Source organism: Perissodus microlepis, chromosome 15 (assembly GCF_051167445.1).
Source record: "Perissodus microlepis isolate ML-2025 ecotype Zambia chromosome 15, ASM5116744v1, whole genome shotgun sequence".
Classification (NCBI taxonomy): domain Eukaryota; kingdom Metazoa; phylum Chordata; class Actinopteri; order Cichliformes; family Cichlidae; genus Perissodus; species Perissodus microlepis.
Genome location: NC_140475.1, coordinates 11666595 through 11684175, shown reverse-complemented (window position 1 = coordinate 11684175; position 17581 = coordinate 11666595). Strand labels below are relative to the sequence as shown.

At 41.2% G+C, this 17581-nt stretch overlaps 1 protein-coding gene across 7 annotated transcripts in view; it reads left to right on the top strand.

Moving 5' to 3' along the window:
• Positions 1-427: 427 nt before the first annotated feature.
• Positions 428-17581, top strand: part of utrn (utrophin) — a 192478-nt gene continuing 175324 nt past the window's right edge. For 2 of the 7 annotated variants that reach the window (XM_084952533.1, XM_084952528.1), the window contains exon 1: positions 13137-13298. In XM_084952533.1, the coding sequence (XP_084808659.1) occupies positions 13217-13298 (82 nt within the window). In that variant the 5' untranslated portion in view covers positions 13137-13216. Of the gene's footprint in view, positions 845-2082; positions 2235-13135; positions 13299-14238; positions 14401-17581 lie in introns of those variants that run through there. The other 5 variants (XM_084952530.1, XM_084952526.1, XM_084952527.1 and 2 more) reach the window with 4 other exon arrangements.

Genomic DNA, 17581 nt, shown 5'->3' with positions numbered 1-17581 from the left:
CTCCGGGCTTAGTGTTTCTATTAAAGTTTGTGTTTCCCCGTGAGAGTCATAGGTTTTGTTAGAATTACATCACGTGACGGCCACCGCGCCATGTTTCCATCTCAGACTCAGGAAAACTTTTACAGCCAGAGGGACACGCTACAGAGCGAAATCAAGTCACCCAGAGGGGGCAATGTAGTTCCGATATATGCCTTCAAAATAAGACCTCGGTTGTTGCAACATGAGTCGGTAATTAGGATTGAGTCTATTATCCGGTGAATATATCATTTTCCATCTATAAAAAGATTATTTCGTTTATTTCCGAAGCCTCAGTAACAATATAACACTGCGAGGAACTGCTTTAGTTCTTTGACTATTTTATTTTGAAAGACAGCGCTACCGTTTCCGTTGCATTTAGCTTGCTGTTTGCGTCAGTGTATGTAACAGGGAGAAAGAGTGGAGAAAAGCAACAGGAACAAAAGTTGTGGACCTGAGTGAACAGCTCTGCGGTGCTCACCCGTGAAATGTTGTAACCAGCTCTCCGTTTGCAACAGACAGCTAGCCGTGTGCTTTGGTAGACGACGGTGGCCTCACCTTGCAATTGCGTTGCCAAAAGGCGTCTCTTGAAGCTTTTTTGGCACATCGCGCAGACTGGATGCGCTCGGGGACGGTTCTCTTTGGTTAACGTCAGCTAAGTTTTAACGCTAGTTAGTGGGGAAAGACGCCTCGTTTCTCGTAGAAAATGCCTTAGATGAATTAAATCCACGCAGTTTTAATACATTTTACCCTGTTTGTCCATCCGAACTCGACACGTTTTGGACTTGCTCTGAGGGAACACGTCTCCTGACCCTTGGTGACAGCAGAGGTGAGTGATTGGATCCATGAAAACGCCCATGACCTGTAGTGCTCATCACTAAATAAACCGAGTACAGCTTGGTACGTTATTGTGAAGTTCGCTATCGAATTTAACTGTAAAAGGAGCCACTGAGAGAGAAAAGTTTGAAATAAAATGGGATAAAAAAAAATCACAGTAATCTTGCAGTGAGTTGGCTGAGGGGTGGTGCAGCACTCCAAACAAAAATTCCCAAACTGCCGCAGTCATACCTAAGAGATAAAACATTAACTAACAAGACTATCATTGATTCACTGTTTAAAAGTCACTTGGTATATTTTGTAAGGATCGCGCTAGTCCTGTCAGATTATCCATATGCGTGCTTTTAAGCAGTTAACATGTGCACTTTGGTCCAGTCCACTTTGGGGCAAGCTAGAAAGTTCTGCACCACACTTGTGAGTCAAAGAGATCAGATTAGACTGTTTTTTATTGTTTTAAATCTTCTCAGTTGTTTTGGTCTGGTTGTCAGCACTACTCCACTTACAAAAAGAGGAACTGAAATTAAAGTAAAGATAGCTGCAAGACAGATGAGGCTGACTTTTCATTGAGTTTACAGTTGTTATTTTTGGGGTCTTGCATCATCCCTCAAGAACTGTAACTCACCAAGAACTGTAAGGGGGGGGAAACTGCACATGAAGTCCTTTCATGGTAAAAAAAGTAAGCTATTTTGGAAGGGAAAGTGGTTGAGTTTTAATGAAAGGATACCCTGAAGTGAAACAGACCACAGGCATAAGCGAGACAAAAAAAAAGGGGTCTCAAAAGCTGCAGCATGACTCAGAAATGTAAACTAGTAAATTGAGATGACCAGCTGAAGTATTGACTGGAGCTTTTTTCTTTTGAGTTTCAAACTGAGACTTGAACAAAAAAAATCTCTTCAGTCAGATTTCTTTGTTGTGTTGGATGCTGATTTCAATATCTAGATTGCTTCCATCCAAGGTTTAAGTCCACATTTTAATTGCCAGTTAAGGAGTTATTTAAAGATAAAGAAGAGCACAGCTTGGCATCCTAAGACATGGTTTAAAAAGCTTGTTTCCTCCTGAGACATCCTAGGTTGTCATGAGGTACCAGGTCTGAGACACTTGATCTGGCCATTTGTGGATTTTTGTCTTCTACTAAATGTCATATGAAAGCAATACAGAACTAATTTGACAGTAAAATTTTTGTTTTTGGAGGAACTGTGGAGTTTGAGTTTTCATTTTTATTCCTTACAGGTGCAGGAAGAGGACTGCTGAGAGGCCTGGAAATTGATCACTATTTTACCTAATCTAGCACTGGATTAACTGGGCTGCAATGGCGTCACCCGGAGACGTCGCTGGGGGAGGAGCTAACGAAGAATTCAACGACAAAATCAAATCAAGATCTGGTATGTTTTGATATTTATGTCCATTGTTTGTGTTGGTATTTTGCGACTGTCTCCAGTACTTAATGTTCCCTAACGTGAACAAATGAAGCAGAGCATGCAAGTCCAAAGGTTGTCAGAGCTTTCAGTGTTCTTTAACAGAATAAATGGCACGAGGCAACAGTTTGTTGTGCGTGAACATGTGCAGTCACTGTTAGAAAACCGTGACAGAGCCAGAAATCCTGTTGGTGTATGGTTAACCATACGTGGAGGCAGGCGAAGAGAGACACAGCACACAACACAGCGTAATGAGGACGGGAGTGGGTTCGCAATCACACCTTTGCAAGGGGAAACAGAAAGTAAGAGGGAAAGTGTCCAGCAGCAGAAGAGGGGGAGGACAAGAATGTAGGGATGGTTTTAGAGAGACACACCCACTGATCACGTTCTCTGCAGATCGTTCCATTCCATAGGTTAATATTTCGTAGACACCGCCCTCAGAGGGAGAGACGCTTACAAACAAGTTGTTGTTCTAGTTAGAGGAGTGCTTTAGTTGGTCTAATTTAAGGTAATTGGAGGACAATGCCCTGATGTTGTGTACCCATCTTGATTTAGTCTATTCCTGGCTCTTTGAACAGTACATTTAGTTAGAACATGGCAAACTGGAAGAACAATATAAGCACACATTTTCCTATGTTAGAGGAGTCTAGAGTGACACTTTGCATTGTAAGTTTATCATTATACATCCCGCTAAAGAGGTTGTTAAAGGATGTCCCATTTTAAAATTGGTGCCCAGGTCAAATGGGCTGACAAGATACAAAGAAAATTGGAGTGTAAGACAGAACAGAGGAAAGCAAGCTCATCACTCTTATATCAAACACTTTACCTGTATGAGTAACTATTACACAAACACTATTGTCATATGGGGATTGTTTACTTTTAACAAAAACTGAGCTTTAAGTTAAACGTCTTGGATGTAAATTGATGTTAAAGCAGCATTTGGCTTAAGGTGCAAAATCATTGCCATGTAACTCATGAGGTTTCCATTTCCACTGATAACTGAAGTTAGGAATGCATTTATATACATCAGCCAACTATTGTGATCAGCTGAGCAACAGTTGTTATTCCTGTTTAGATTTTTAAAAAATAATTTACAGATTTCAATATTTATCTGTTGGCACAGACAGAAGTTTAAAACCCCCCCCCAGAATCAGTCTGCCAAAGAGTTCAATCTGGCCTACTATAGGGCTTTGGAAAACATGGAAATTTCAAAGGAGAGTATAAAGCGTGGCTCTTTGACTGTATTTGGATCAGTTTTACAGGCCTCTTACTGACAATGATATAAAACATAAGCCTATCATATACTTAAAAATAAGACTTTTCTGCTTTAAACAGTAAAAAAAAAAGTTTTTCTTTGAATTCGCACATGATTTATTATTATTTTTAAATTACAGGATAAAGTTGTTTATTTCTTACAGTGTAGGCTCAATGAGCCGTGTCAATAGGTTTCTTTGGTGACTTTGTGATTTGGAAAAAGTGAGATGTAATAGAAAAATTGCAGGTTTCTTTTATAAAACATCTCAGGATTAAATGTGTAGTCAAACTGCTTTAGACTGACGGTAAGGGGAAAATGTTTTGGGTATTTTTAATAGGTTATTAGGCAGTAGCCTTACCGGTCTGGCCCTCTTAAAATGAAATTGGGCTTTATGTGGCTGTTGATATAAATGAGGTTGACCCCTGTTGTACTAAAAAAATTCAGTGTCAAAAATGGAATTAATAATATGAAAAAGTGGGGAAAAAAACAGTGTCTTTCAATTGTTATTTTAACACACTGATATTGGTAATAGGATTACCCTGCTATATGTTAGGCTAAAGTGTTACTTGACCTATTTTAGGTCATTGGTAAGTAGGAGCTTCGGCCTTGGAATGTTTCTACTTTAATGTTCCTATAAAAAAGAACACATATAAATATATTTAAAGCCTGTGTTCTGGGTTCCACCATAGCCCCCCCCCCCCCCCCCCCCCCCCCTTCTAACTCCCAATTCCTGCTGTAAACTTGTTAAATACAGTAAAAAGAGGCCAGTTCTCATGCCAGCTTTCCTCACCCACCCAGCCTCACAGCACTGGTGGATTCCATGCCAGGAATTCCACTGTGCCGATGGAGTTTGTAATTTATAATGCTTGTCTCCAGACCACAATGCTTTTCTCACAAAGATTCAGGTTTCCCTAGCAACCCTAAAAGTAATGTTTTCTTTTATGGCAACGAGGGGAAAATTTAGCACGTAGCATAGCTGCACAAAAAATGCAACTTAGAAAATACGGCCGCTCACATGTATGTCGAGGTAACCTAGGAGCCTCGGCACAAGTGGTTCTTATCTTCTCTTTGACGATGGAAATTTGTGGTGTGTGTGTGTGTGTTTGTAGTTGGTGGATAAATATGACAGAAATTAGCTGTTCTGTTTTAGAATTCAGAGAGTATGCGCTTGCTTTGAAACCAAGGCAAATCTGGGAAATGGCTTCAAGCTAAATGCTAATAAAATATCATGTGGTCTACCCCGATCACTATAAAGTCTTCTTTCTATCACCATATTATAAACTAGTGAGGCTGATTGTTAACAGTGATCCTTAGACACCCACCCAAAACTGGGTTTGTTTCATGTGGTTTCTGTCATCATGAGAAAAAGTCTACACAGAGCTGAAACATGGGGTATTAGAAGAGACTGACAAGCAGGTGAGTGTGTGCGCGTCTGTGTGTGTGGTGAGCAGGTGGAGGGATGTTTTTGCAGCTGGGAAGACAAGCATTAGGCACTTGTTAATCTCCATGCCGGCCACCATGTGGGCATGTTTGAAAGGTTGGAGAATTCATAGCCAACAGCAGAGCGCGCGCTCAAACGGTAAACTCTGTTTTTTGTCACCCTTAGTGACTGTCACAAAGTTAGCGCCAGGCGTCCTGATCTTGCAGAGAGAGTGAGCACGTTCGTTATTTCAGCTGGCTCGTTTTCCATTTGGTGCTTGACTGAGATCTCACTGCAGTGTAGGTTGGAGCAGGGGTGTGTATGTGTGTTACCAAGTTTCCTATGAACTAGCTATATAGTCACTCCGTTTCACAGACAAATGCACATTGGTGTCTCTGGAGGGGCGAGGGGAGGTGGTTCAGTGTGTCAGGTTACTATCCAAGCTTACAGTGGATCAAGGAGGAAAGAAAACAGAGGAAATGGGGTGGAGGTTACAAGTGTGTAAAGCTGACAGAGCAGGTAATGTATCTGCTAGGGATGCACTGATCGAACTTCTTCCATCTTAGAGTAAAATAACTTGAATATACAACAATGAATAGTTTACAGAAAGTGTATTTATTAGTAAAATAATAAATGACAGTGGGATCAAAATAATGAAACATATAATGGCTTGGTAGCACTTCATTTGGCACTATTGTGTTTTCCCTTCCTGCAGTGCAGCCCTGGGTTAGATTGTTACATACCCAGCTGCACCTGAGAGGTGGGAGTGACAGGAGTATATAAAACCAGCTCCTGCAATTTCTCACTCACACACACACACACACACAAAATCCGGGAGGCTGCTTGCCAACATGTGTAGTGTTTTTGTTACATGCGTCTATTTACAACATATTGCACCTACCTTTACAAGCATCCATGCTGGGCATTTCATCACTGATATGTGCGATTACTCATCTCACGTTTAAGTATTTCTTTGTTAAATAAACTAATAGAACAAGCTAAGCCTTGTCTTTTTGTTACCAATTTTGAGCCAAGCTGGTAACAAACAGGTGCTCGTTTGTAGCCATGAATGCAATTTGGAAGGCAATGGTGCTTTTTCAGTTCCTTAGTGGTTGTTTTTTCATTAGTCAGTAAATTTGGAGGCTGTAAGCCTCTTCTAGCTTCTTCTTCTGATTCTGGATCAGGTGAGTCACACTTTTTGTTGATTTTTATGGTGGAGGCATTTTTTCCGGCAGGCGATCGTGCTCTGGGTAACTGGACACATTTACTTGTTGTCTTTTAGTTTGTTGTCTTTGTGCATGAAGGCCGTTGGAGCAGCTTGTCTCAGGTACATTTCCGTAACTTTTTAGGTAAGTTGGCAGCTAGTCGGTTTGTCATCAGAGTTACCGTGCTGTGTGTTTAAAACACCCACCACCAAATGCATGAAGACTACGGTCTAGTGTACAAAAGTTTTTTTTGGTTAGGTAGCTAGTAAGGGACGAGTGTGCCTTACTGCTGGGTGTTTCATACCAGTAATTGTTAACCTAGTGTTGTACAACAATTTTGTATCAATAACTGTTTTTTATTCTATCAGTTATATTCTGTGGTCCAGTCCCAGAAGTGTGTACAGTATATTTTACACTATTTTTGTGTGGACATGGCTTCTGCACATGAATTTTTTCAAACTCCCAATGAACAGTTGTTAACTGCTTACAAAAAAAGAGCAGCGGGAAGTGGCAGAGTATTTTGGCATTGATTGCTCTAGACTCTCCAAAAGGATGAAGTTTTTTCTGTTTTAAAAGAAAAGCTTATTGAGAACAGTGTATTGATTGCAGAAGGTGGCCGCAAGAAAATCTTAGTCTTCTGAACAAACGCCCAAGGTAATTCCATCTGCGTTAACTTTTGAACAGCAGAAAGAGATGTTAATGTTGCAGCATCAACACACTTTGGAGTGTGAAGAAAAGAGAGGCAAAAGAGCAGGAAGTGGAATTGAAAAGGTTAAGATTACATGTTTGTCTGCATGAAGCTGATTTCCCGAAGGTTATAGAGAAAAGTTTAGAGTTTCCTGGAAACAGGAGAGCCAAACTTATGTGGCATTTGTTCGGGAGCTAACAACCTTGTTTAAAAAAATAAGCTCATATTTTTATGTTAACGTGTTAATTTCATTTATGTTAATGTAATTATACTTGTGCAAAGTAATGTATTTGCATTGTATCATGTCAGTTCAGTGTGAAAGTCGTTAGAAGACTGGATACTAGGATCAGGCTCAGTCATTGCAGAGGAGCCTACCTTGTGGTAATGCTATTCTTTTTCCATAATGAAAAGATGTATGGCTTAAACACATAGCTTAATTTGTAGAACTGGAGTTTAACTTGAAACTCCAGTTCTACAAATTCATCCTTCTACTTAAAATCTCACTTGATTCTGCTGCAGTCTTTACCCTCCCCTCCCCAACACAGCTGAGTTTCTCACAGACCAAAACACCCAGTGGAGGAAGATGAAATGGCATCTCTTGGATCTCTGCAGATGTGGTCATGTTACACTCAGATTTAAAAATCAATCCAGCAGTAGCCAGAAATATCCTCCTCTTGTTTGTTCTCGTTAGATGACGATCATGATGGATCTCTTAGTCGCTATCCACATAAACACACGCACACTCCAACTTCAAAGTGCAGAGAAGTTTGAGTACCAACTTGTGCATGCCTGGAAACATCTGCGTTGCAAGTTTTGGTTATGTGTTGAGGTACGATGTGAAACCTAGTGCTTCACAGATTGAATTTATCACAAATCTCAGCACACTGACAACATAAATTTAACATATCAATGGGGAAATTGGCTAAAAGTCGCCTTGATTGGCGAGTTGTCATCGTTAACTTTGACCATGTCTGACACCATTGTCCTTCTGCACAACCCTGTTGCTGCCATTCAGCTACGATAGGCTCGAGTCCGCTCACCAGTTGAAGATGAGTAAGCAGTCAAGAAAATGAATGAATGCATACTTGTGTAATTTACAGGACGTTTCTCTTTGCCTGTTCTCACTGTGAGTGCACCTCCTCACATGTGAAAGAAAGGTGGGCAGCCAACAGGTCAGGCTTCTGATTGCTCTTAACACTTTCCAGAGTTTTGTCTTTTCTTGGATTAGCATGATGTCAATAAGAGGGGCTATTGTTAATCCCAGGCACACAGCTCTGGCTATGAGCGCACAAATCTTCTGTTCATGATGGACAACCAATCAGGAGAAAGGTTGGCCGTGTTTCACACAGAGTGGCTGAAATTGTAAATAAGGATTATGTTAAACGATGCATCATGCAAAACTACTCTAACAAAGTCCAAGAATTTAAAGCCGGAATTTAGGGTAATAAGTCCCCTATAATTAAAATAAATAAATAAATCACTAGCTGCTGCCCTCCATCTGACCTGTAGGCTGTACTATATATGGTAAAGTGCTAATTTTGTGGTTTGCCACATTGCAAATCAGTTCTGAATGGGATAAGAGGATGGTTAGACACACTACTTGACACAGTTACAGCTGGATTACCTTATAACTGCTAAAGTCCTGCCTTTACATCCTGTCTGTGCGTGTGCTTTTCTTCTTTCCATTCCTGAGTGCATACAAATGTTAAAGGTCATATATCACTCACAGGGTTAGCGGCTGTTGTTTAACATCACACGGTAATGAGGTGAGAAACAATCACCCGATCCTTATTTGTCACTTGAGAGCTCTGTGGAGGAGCCTGCTCTAAACCTGAGTCAGTACCTGACCTGGCCTTGTTGTTCTCTATTGTTTCTGCTCTTTGTTCTGCTCTCCACTCATCAGTATTGATTTCGTATGATCCATAACAGTATCTGTATAAGTCCCAGACAATATACTTTAGGAGCTGGTGGGTGCCTTGAAATGTTGTGTAGTGTAGTGTTTTGAAATTAGCTGACGAAGTCTATCCTACTTGTCTGTGAAGGTTCTCAGTCATCCAGGTCATCGTAGTCAAAGGAGCTTGCAAAGAAAAGCGTCTGGACTTCTTTAAGTTTACTTGAAGACGTTTCACCTCTCATCCGAGAAGCTTCTTCAGTTCTTTTCTTTGCAAGCTCCTTTGACTCTATCCTACTTGGTTTCCACACTTTGTTTTTGTATGTGCTTTGTGCAATATGTGTCACATGAGAGATATGAGGAAAAAGTAATTGGTTGACTGGTTGAAATGGGAAGCTTAACCATCAGCTTTATATGTGCGATGAGCCACAGACTGGATCATCTGCTTACCTTTGGGTGTGACACAATGTAAGACATATTTGTGTTTTCAACAAGAGAATGTGAATGTCACCAAATGGGTGGTGGTAGAGGGTGTGTTTTGTCACCATACTCGCTCAGCTACATGTCACAGATCCTTAATTCGGGCCTTGGCTTCTTTGAGCTGGGCGTACTCAGTATTTCAGCTGTTCTGTGCGTGCCTGTGTGTTCAAGAGTAACTGGGTGAAACATTGAGACAATCCAGAGTTGTTATTATTCTCATTTGTTATTGTTTCATAGCTTTGCTGTTACTTTAAAAACAGATTTTCAAGCTGTCAGTGAGTGCAATGATATACATGCAAAATGCTTATAATGGGTGTGTGTTTGCATGTGTGGGTAGCATGGAATACAAATCAAAACAAAGAGGCTTTCACTGTGTGCCGCCTCTTGATGCAACGTAATGACCTGAATTGTTTCTTTGCCTCTGCTTTTTTGGAGCCTCCCAGGCCTGTTTGGGTCAGTGGGAGTTTTCATGGGTTTATTCCACTTTGAGAAAGAAGTTTCCACAGGGAACACGCAGCTGGATGTATCTTCACTGTATATGGGCACACAAGCCTCTCTGTGTTTGCGTTAATGTCTTTGATTGCAGCTTAATCTGGCTGCTTGGGAAATGGGAGGAAACTTTACTTTGCAAAGTCCTGGCTGGAAATGTGGGAATGAAGGCCTGGGCCAAAGCATCTCCCCTGGGTGTGGTTGTGTGTGGGACTCTGCCTCTTTGGTGCATGTGCATGAGCAGCATTGAGACACCCCGCCCAGGCAAGATGACAAGCTCTTCAAGACCACACTGGGAATGGCAGAAAATCATCAGTCTTAAATGTTCCTACAGTTGTTAAACACTCACAGACCACTTTTTCCTCTCCTCCCGTGGATCTCTTATTTTCCACTGCAGGCACTACCCATTTCATTCCTCCTTTCTTACCCCTTGTTCTAAGCTCATTACAGCTACAATCTATGTTGCCTATTCTACATTCTGACCTATCGCATCACTCCTACTTTCTTGCTACAGTACTAAATATTTTTGTTGTTTGGTGCATAAAATGACACAGATCTATTTAGTTATCATGCTAAAAATGTTATATAAAGTTGTGGCATGGTTATTTAGCAACTAGCATAGATCCATAACAACCCACTTTGTTTTTCCAGCGTTGCATAGAGAGGCTCGGAGTGACTACAAGCAATACATGTGCTAATGAGCTGATGAAGTTCTAGGATGTAAACAAAGGAATCTACTTGAGCGGATTTAAGTGAAGGTCCAACATTTAAAAGGTTTGGATTTCCTAGTTATTCAATTTTAACTTGGTGTATGATGTGCGATGTTGTGTTGAGATATAACGATCACACAGACATTATTGTTAAAGAAGAACCCGTTTCTGGTTAAAAGAGAGAGAAAAAGCCAGAGAAGCCACGTGACAGGAGAGGCTCACAAACTTGAAATCAATGTGGAATATCAGGAAGGGAGGCTGGAGGAAACAAACACAAAGTTAATTGCACCATTTCATCACCTAACTCCTGCAGCACATCACCATCAAAGAGTGACAGCAGAGTCGGAAGGTCTCTTTTGGGGATTTTCTGTCAGCGGAGAATGGCTGTTGGTTGAGCTTATTTTGTGATCTGTCTGAACTGCATGCTCAATGAATCCATAGTTTCAGAATCCAGTTTGACAAGGCAGTTAGCTAACATGGGACTTCTCACCCACAATCAGGTAGTCTCAGTCTGTCTGTGTCTGACCCACGTGTACAGACATTTTGGAGACAAGCGAACCTGACAAAACATTGTTGGGTTGGTGAACTAATGCCAGATGATGGAAAATTAACAAGGATAAATAAGGAATGATTATAACATACCTCGACTCTTACCCTTCTTTCATTTCTCTTTACACAGTAAAGTACTTGTACTTCTGCTTTATCGAAAACATTTAAATCAGTGTTGTTGTTGTTCTTGCCAGTGAGTCACAACACTATGGATATAAGTTAAATTGAATCTCAAAATAAAATCCAATCAGCATTTTGCTGTCTTCCTGTGATTATCTACCCCCGGAGTGCAGAGCGGAGGGCTGCACTGTATGCTGGTGACACTGTAGGCTGCAGCAGCTGAAATGCAGGATGACGCCAGAATGTGGCAGGTGGCAGGATTAATGCACAGCTGGGTTACCGTTTCATGATATTAAGCATGAATATGTCTTTTCACCTCACTTTGATGTGGTTAACTCAATGTCATGCCCATGAAATCCGCTAAAACTGTGTGAAACAACAAATATGATGTTCATATTGATTTATGCTTTGTGTGCATTCTTGTGAGATCATTTGAGAAGATTGTGCATCTATAAGTGTGATTACTGTAAATGTAAAAATACTGGGGTGACAGTTGTGCATTAAGCTGCAGGGCGACTGCACTGTCCCTGCCAGAGGGCGATGTGAGTAGATGAATTGCTGATGGGCGGTCTCATCTCTGTGCACAAAGATTTTATAAGGTCCTTTGTATTATTCATAATTGAAAGTAGGAGTTCTAGTGTTAGCTATGATGCTGAGCCAGGGAACACTGCATGTACGCATGTTTTGCATATCTAACTTTATATCTCACTTGCCATATTCAATCTTTATGTTCACATACACATTTAGACTTAATATATGGCAAGAGTTAATTATATTAAGTTTTATAAGTAATTTTCTGTCTAATAATTACTGAAGCTCAAATACCAGACATCCAGGAAATAATCAACTTTAATTGTCATGTGAACTTAGGACTGTTTGTGGGGAGACGTGGAATGAAAGGGTTTCATTCATGTCTTCCAGTCTCTAGTCAGAAGTGGTATTTGGATATAAAGCGTGAGAGAGATGTTTATGTGCATATTTAAGGGGGGGGGCATTTTTGCATGGCTTCAGTGAAGCAGCTTGACGATGCTCTGGGGACGGTGTGTGAGCATGGACTGACGGGGGGAGGACGCCTGTCTCTGACTGACGCACCCTAGTGGAAAGTTCCTTTTGGTGTCTGCTTCCTTCACTCACTGCCAAAGCCAGCCTGACCCGAACCATTTCATTCCTCTGAGTTGTGACCAGACCAGCTGCCGCAGCTCTCTGTAGAAGGAAGTGGATTTAATTCAGTCAGACTCTGGAAGCTGGTCACCAAGCTGGAATCGCCTCTTCTACTTCCTCTTTGTTAAGGAAAGGAAAGCAAAAAAACAAAACACAGGAAAATATACTTTCTCTTTTGCCCTCACCCTCTGCCCTCCCTCTCATTTCTCTCTCTTACTCTTTTTTTTCACTCTCTCTGTGTGGGAATAGAGCTGTTTGTTCAGTTGGCCCTCATTGACTAAATATATCAATGGGCAAATGGACTCTGGCTTTTTCCCTGTTCCCTGCTCCACTGCCCCGGCTGAGACCCTCGGTGAATGTCAGGACCCACGTCTCAGTTTTAACTCAGTCTGCTGTAACAGTTCTGTTTTTCTGAGAGTCAGGGACACTGATTGCTTCACTTTGATGTAAACCAAAGGCAAAAGTCCTAACCCTAAACCGTTCTGCTAAGGCACACTCATTCTGGGTCGCGGTTATTTGAATTAGAGCTGTTGTTTCCAGCAGTATTGTGTTTGCAGGCGAGAATCAACTGATTTCACAAAGCGTACAACACACACACACACACACACACACACACACACACACACACACACACACACACCCCTCTCTAACCTTTCACTTACCTATTAATTATTTAATTAACGATCTGTTTTTCTCACTCGTGTTTTTTTTTTTTTCTCAGCCTTGTGTGTGCGAACGTTTGTATGTCATGACAGAGTGCCCGACCCGGCACCCCACATAAACCCACCCAGCGTCATCGATGAATGCTGTCACACCTCCACTTCCTCTTTCTCTCTTCTTTTTTTCTTGTTCTCTCACTCACTCACTCTCCCACCACCAACGCTGCTGCCACTACCTTGTCTTCCTGTTCCGGATTACTTGTTTTCCTTTTTCTTTCTCTCCATTGTGTGTGTATATATTTGTAAGGTCTGTATTGCTGTCATGAATTTGGGTAAATGGATGTCGTGGAGAAAGCGTAACTTTTTCAGAAGAAAAGGAAAGCATGAAAGTAGCCTCGATTTAGGTAAGCTTGTCTCGATTAACCTAAAAAGCAGACTAAACACACCAGCATTGATTCTCTTTTTCATAGCCGAAGGAGCGTAATTGTGAACGTTACCCATGACTTTGATCAATTGATCGATTCTTTTTCTTTTCCTCTTTGTGATTTTTATACAACTTCTCTCTTTCTGTCATATTTTAGTCGTGGTGTGCATACTTTTAATTTGTGTGAATGAGATAGTTGAGCATCCCTGGGTTTTATGGCTCCTTATCTAGCCAGTCAACCATCACACAGCAGAAGACTGTGCTGATCAGCATTCGTGTTGTGATTTATCTGCACAATGGAAGCGAGTGTGATGTCTCATTTCGTCACATCCACAAAACACTCATACTCTACTGAAAAAGTAACTACACGAAGCTCTGCAAATTGCACTGCAGAGCTTGCACCACCTCTTGATAAAGCTGGAGTAAAGTTTGCCAACATTTACACATAATTGAGTTAAGCGTTTACATTTCTTTCACTCCAGCTCCTCTGTGTTGTGTTAAAGTTGGTTGTGAATTCCTTTCCAACCTTAGTTTGAGTTGTGTAGACTTCCAGCAAATGCAGATAGGAAAGTTAACGCCTCTGCCCCACCGCATCGCCTACTCCATAATCCCGTGTTGCATCTATGTTTGTGTGCCAATCTCTGTCTGACATGCCGATTTTTGCCTTTGTTTTCCCCAAACTTGCATTCTGTCCCATCGCATGCTGGAATGGTGCCGAACAGCGTTCATCTGTGTTTGCCCCCTATCACACGATGCATCATGACTCCCCACCCTTGGCTTGCCCTGTCCTGTTTCGCTCTGCTCCAACCACTTTCCCTTTCCCTGACAGCGTCCCCGTTTCCCTCCCCTCTCCTTTTTCTCTCTGTTGCTGCATTCTTGCGATCTGTTCCTCCCTCTGTGGTCAAGGAGTGACAGACACATGGGAGAGACAAGAAGAGGGAGGCAGGAATATCGAATTCTTCTTTGCGCAGATACTCTTGGACTATCTCCTCCGGCTCTTTACTTGACTTCTGTTGGTTCTTATGTTGAGCATTACGGTGGCCTCTGGTAAAAGATGGCTCAGCATGGACTCAGTCTTAGAGGTAGGAACTTTTGACAGGTGTGCGCGCTTGTAGTTTGGTGGCAGCTAGGTGTGTCGCAGGTATGGTGGACCTTGGTTTTAAATCGTGCATATTTTTAGTGCTCTTGCAATCTGATCAAGGTGTAGGCGCAAGATATGGAGTGGCTGGATTAAAAGGAGAGTGTGCCATGAAACAAGAGATTTTGTTTTCTCAAGCAAATTGTCTTTTTTCTGTTTTTCTTCTCTCATGCACTTTGTTAAATGCGCCAAAGATACTGGTGTGGTTTACCAATGGTCAGTTTTTGGACATTTCTTTTTATTTCTACTGAAAAACTGAACATATCTCTTGCACAAGCATACAAAAATACAAGCTATGTTTGGACTGTTGTAAATTGGGCATATGGAGTTAAAACCAGTTCGAGTTCCTTCACTGCATTTATTATATTTTTTCTCTTTCCCTCACTTTTACAAGCAGCACAGGCGATTTACACTGCTCTTGTTAAATCTCTGCCGTGTGTGGGGTGATCCGGCTTGTTGAACAAAATTCGTCACCCTGGCCTGACTTCCCCAAAGCCCCGTGCCCTCTCACCTCACTGTTTCTGCTCAGCCCTAATTACACGCACCTCTGCAGACCACGGGGGTGTTTTGAAGAATGTAAGTGGGGATATGGGTTAATCCATTTGGACGTTATGAGTGTTTTCCTTGCAAATTCCCAGATCTTGGCATGGGTAGAGTATCAACAAAGCTGTATGGGCTGGGGCAAGCTTAGACAAGTGACCAGTGGTGTAGGGAGGAGGAATGCATAGGAAATTATGGGAATTCTATTCATTCCTCTAAACCTACAGATTCAAAGTAATACACGTCTGCCAGCACACTTTGAGTCAGACTGAGCAGTATCCTTGTATGAGCGTGATTGTTGTAGGATTGTGTGTATTTCCTGTATACGGATTAGCGCCTTTCATTCAACCGTGGGTGGTGCTCTCCTGACAGGACAGTCCGTAGCCAAGGCTCCTTCCAAGCAGCCATCAAGGTGAAGTTCAGCATGTGATGCTTTTTTTTTTTTTTTTTTTTTTTTTTTTTTTTTGTGAGCTGTGTAGCAGCCAAGCCAAGAGCTCAGTTTAATGCTTCACCAATGACCTGAGAAAGGCACACATTCAGTCTCATTATTTTTGGTGTAGCCACACTCATGCTAGTTTGTTGTTTTTCTTTCATTTACCTTTCCAGACATTTCAGCTAATGCAGGAGCTGTATTGTTGGCGTGTTAGCCGTGCTCATTCATCGGTCGAACATGCATTTTAAGCCGTTCGCTGAAACGGCGAACTGGGAAAACCTTGGGCTAAGATTTTAGCTGCTGGGTATGAATTAGTTAGAGGTAACAGCTGCTCACTGGTGTGGCAAACTTTGTAAATATCTCTGTTTGGAAAAGCTCCGAGCTCCCGTGTGTTTACTGTGTGGTGCTGTCGTGGAAACCCTGATGGTTTGTTTGATTTCTCACCTCAGTGCTTTCCACATAGTTTTCCCCGTTTTCTCTACTTTGCGGTCACAGGCTCTCTCCACCTGTGAGAGCGAGGGGGAGACCGGGGCTGTATATTTTATGTGTCTGCTCTTGTGTTCCCAGCTGGCTGCTTTGAGAAACATGTGTGCTTCTGTTAATTTTTTTTCCTTCTTTCTTTGGTTTGTCAGCATTGTTTAAATTTTAATTAACGTGCTGTTATCCAGCAGTTAGGGAAATGATTGCAGTTTGGCAGCTTGATGGATGTTGGCCAAATTTCAGGAAAAATAAACTTGTGTTATCACACCAGGTTCAAAGAGTGAACTGATTAGAATTTGTGCGTCAAAGGTCACTGACTTCATGAAACATGCTTTGAACATAACTCAAGAATTCCTACTGTAATTGTAACAAAGTTGTTACTCTGGACAGAAATAGGTGTGAACTGTAAAGTGGGTTTGAGTTTTTTAGAATTTATCACCTTGGTTGTTGTCATTCTGCAAACAGGATGAAACACAACACTTTGGTCTTAAGCTGTGGTGTGGGTGCACACCCATGCATACCATGTGTTGAGAGTATGAGTTGGATCACTCTGCTGAACTCGAGATTACTCCTCCTGATGTAATCATTACTTCCTTTTGTGACTGTGTTTATGTATGACTCAGTTATTTGACATATGTTGACTGTTTGGCAGGGCTGGAATATTTTTCTCCGTGAAGGAATGTGCATGTAATTCCTTTCTTCACTGTGCTTGTGCTGTATATTTACTTCTCCTCATTTGGTTGATAGAATGTGTCAAAGCAGATTACATGAATAAGTGAAGAGAAAGTTTCCAAACTGATTGGACGAGGACCTGGTAAAAGATACTGAAACAAGAAATACTTGTGTCATATTAATAAACAATAATAAAAATGTTAAAAATAAGCTAATCGGTTTCTATTTGAGAAATTTCAGTGTTTTTAATAGTTTAAGAACTATATTTGGATGCTAAATTTAAAAGTAGTTTTTAAGCGCAAACATAAGTGCATAAAAAAGTAATCACAAATGCAGTAATGGCGTATAAAACAATGTTTAAATAGAACCTAAAATGAGGCTTTGCGCTGTCTTCTTTGAAGGCTTTCCTACATTAGCAGGAAGCTTTGGTGTGTTTATGTGCATATTGAAGTGTGTAAACCTTTAAAGGTGCATATGAGCATTCTCTGAGCTTTACTTTGATGCGAAATTTCCTGCTGCAGAAATGCACGTTCTGATGGTGTAGATGTTAATAATTAATGTTAATAATAAATCAGTATCCAACCTAACTGCCTCAGGTAAGTGGCTCAGTTTTACTGGCCTGCAATAAAACATTATAATTTAATTATCATAATAATTTATTTATATATTCCTTTAATCTAAATCTGATAAATAATGAAAGCTTTGAGCTAAATAGGGTCTAGTACACCCCATGTCCCACTTTTAGACTCACCCCTGCTTGCTGCAGGTATCACTGCGATAGAAAGTGGGACGGCTGCTGTCAGCTTTTAGCAAGCTGCGTGATTTAAACACGATATTTGACTAAGTTACCAGTTCATCTGCCCACATGCGCTTCTATTTTAAACTTCTGCGGCTTTTTGTACATTTTTCAGTGTAAAACCAACAGCGGTTGATGGGAGCAGCTACAATGTTTGTTTTTCCTTGACATTGGAGCTTGCTGAACAGGTGGTTTGATTTGATT